The 2,715-nt window shown below is 54.8% G+C and overlaps 1 protein-coding gene across 1 annotated transcript; it reads right to left on the bottom strand.

Moving 5' to 3' along the window:
- Positions 1 to 349: 349 nt before the first annotated feature.
- LOC143897625 (uncharacterized) lies at positions 350 to 805 on the bottom strand. Its single transcript, XM_077406432.1, has one exon. The coding sequence runs from the start codon at positions 803 to 805 to the stop codon at positions 350 to 352; it is 456 nt and encodes a 151-aa protein (XP_077262558.1).
- Between the last annotated feature and the right edge of the window lie 1,910 nt (positions 806 to 2,715).

The raw sequence follows: 2,715 nt of genomic DNA on the forward strand, positions 1-2,715 counted from the left end.
TCGTAAGCGACGGGCTCGGCGAAGAGTTCCTCGATTTACTCGAGGATGCTTTTCTCGATCGTGGTTGTGTCCATCTCGGAAAATTTGACTCGAGTGTGTCTTTCGACTTTGGGGCTCATTTATATAGCCGATCTTTTGTTTATTGTTTAGCGGGTGTCCGGGAGGGGGTATAGGGCAATGTTTAATATTCGTTGTTGTCCTCGGTGTCGTTGTCGGGGTCGATGGTGTTTTCGGCGTCGGTTTCGCTGTTGCTCTCGCTGTCTGTTTCGGCATTTTCTACCCCGTTCTTGTCGCCTGAAGGAGGGGTTTCCGGTGCGGCTTTCAAGTCTTGCATGTGGATATGTCGGATTTACTTGCCGCTCTTATCGCGTAGGTCCACAATTACGGGGGATACTATACGTCGCACCTTGAGGGGGCCTCTGAATTTCGGCGCGAGTTTTGCGTTGAATGCTGCGGCTTTATTGGAGAGTGGGTACTCGCGCTTCCATACCCAGTCTCCAATTTTTGGTGTCCACGCTCGTCGTCGTAGATTATAATATTTTTGTTGTCGCTGGAACGCGTGTGCGAGATGTATTCTCGCGAGTTCGAAGGCCTCCTCGAGATGTTGGCGAGTTTCGTCGGGCGGCGGTGCGGCGGTTTTTGGTGCGGCGTCTCGATTGAGAGGGGATACCGGCTCGCGACCGTAGACAAGATATGCAGGGGTGTATCCGGTTGCCTCATGCCGCGCCGTATTGTACGCGAATTGCAACTCCGGTATTTGCTCGTCCCAATTTTGATGATTTTTGTCTACATATTGGGATACCATTGTCTTTATTACGCGGTTCGTTCGTTCTACCGGGTTGCAATGTAGCGCGTGCACGGGCGTATATGCATGCCGCACGTGATGTGCGGCTAGCATTTTTTTAAGTTTCGCGGACCGGAGCTGCGTCCCATTATCTGACAGGATTACCTCGGGGCATCCGTGCCGGTACAGTATCGCTTCGGCAATGTTTGTCGTGACGGCAGGCGCGGTGGCGCGACGTAAGGGACGCATCTCCAGCCATTTTGAGAAACGGTCCTGCATGGTCAGGAGCCATGTATGCCCTCCCTTTGAGCGCGGCAGCGGCCCTATTAAGTCTAACGTGACTTGTTGCCAGGGGCGGACGACGGAAGTGGCGTGTAACGTCCCGGCTGGTCGTGTTTGCGCAACTTTATGCTTTAAGCATTTTGAGCAGTTTCGGACGTACTGCGCGATCCGAGCGATTGTTTGCGCGATCCCGAAATGTCCAACCGTAGGGGCGTCGTGATTCTGATATAGGATTTCGGGGCGGCGGTCTTTGGCTACGCACTTTTTTCATTGCTCGTCGGCGGGTGTTTCTTTGAAGTCGAGATTGTGGAGTACGTGACGGAGTAGTTTTCCCTCTTTTATTTCGTAGCCTGGATATTCGCGTGGGGCGTGTTGCACGGCGCGCAACGTGCGGCGATACCAGGGGCAGCGGGGCGGGGGGGTAACGGCGGCTGTCGTGGGCTGGCGAGATAGCGCGTCTGCCACCCGGTTAAGGGCTCTCTTCCTGTAGCGGATCTCTAGGTCGTATTGCTGGAGCTCGAATACCCACCGGCCCAGTCTCCCGGTGGGTGCGTCGATTTTCTGCAACCACCGAAGCGACTGGTGGTCCGTGAGAACAGTAAATGGGTACCCCTCGAGATAGTCCCGCATGCGACGGGTTCCCCATATTACGGCTAGGCATTCGAGCTCGGTCGCGCTGTAATTCCGTTTGGCCTGATTGAGAGTTCGGCTTGCGTATGCGATGACTCGTTCGCCCTCCGGGAAATTTTGCGTTAGTACGGCCCTTACTCCGGTTGTGCCGGCGTCGATTTGCAGGACAAAACGATGCGTGAAATCCGGGCAGGCGAGAACCGGCGCGGTGGTCATGGTCGTCTTTAATTGTTTGATTGCGTTCTTTTCCTCGGGCCCCCATGCCCACCGGGCGTGTTTGCGGGTTAACGCGGTGAGGGGCGCGGCGACGGTCGCGAAGTCTTGTATAAATTGCCGGTACCAGGATGCGACGCCTAGGAATTGTCAGATTTGCTTTACGGTTTGTGGCCGCAGCCACTGAGCGACGGCTTTGACTTTCTCGGGGTCAGTGCGTATCTCTTCTCGGTCGACGATGTGCCCTAGGTATTGTAGGCGGTCTACGCAAAATCGGCACTTGGCCGGATTGAGTTTTAAGTTTGCGTCGCGAAGCCGTCGGAAGACTTCCCGTAGGATTCGAAGATGTTTTTCGAATGTCTCGCTAATTATTATGATGTCGTCGAGGTATACGAACACGTGGGGTTCTAATTCGGGTCTGAGCACGGAGTCTAGAAGCCGTTGGAACGTGGCGGGGGCGGAGTGCAGGCCGAACGGCATTACTTTGAAATGGAAGAGCCCCTTCTCCCGAATACCGTAAACGCGGTGATGGGTCGAGTGGACGGTGTGAGCGGTACTTGCCAGTAGCCGCTTTTTAGATCGAGCGTGGTAAGGTATTTCGCGCCGCGTAATTTATCGAGGGTGGCGGTAATCTGAGGGAGTGGGTAGGCGTCGGGCTCGGTTGCGTCGTTGACCCTCCGGAAATCTATACAAAATCGGTAGCTGCCGTCCTTCTTTCAAACCACGACTACGGACGAGCTCCAGGCGCTGTGGGAGCGTTCTATTATTCCGTCTCGCTCCATTTTCTTGACTTCGCTGTCGATAAC

The sequence above is a fragment of the Temnothorax americanus genome, unplaced genomic scaffold (genome assembly GCF_048541705.1).
Source record: "Temnothorax americanus isolate GAGA-0224 unplaced genomic scaffold, ASM4854170v1 Scaffold208, whole genome shotgun sequence".
In the NCBI taxonomy this organism is placed as follows: Eukaryota; Metazoa; Arthropoda; class Insecta; order Hymenoptera; family Formicidae; genus Temnothorax; species Temnothorax americanus.

Excerpts from the sequence above, each read along its gene's own strand:
- LOC143897625 (XM_077406432.1), bottom strand. The coding sequence starts at position 805 with ATGGTATCCCAATATGTAGACAAAAATCATCAAAATTGGGACGAGCAA.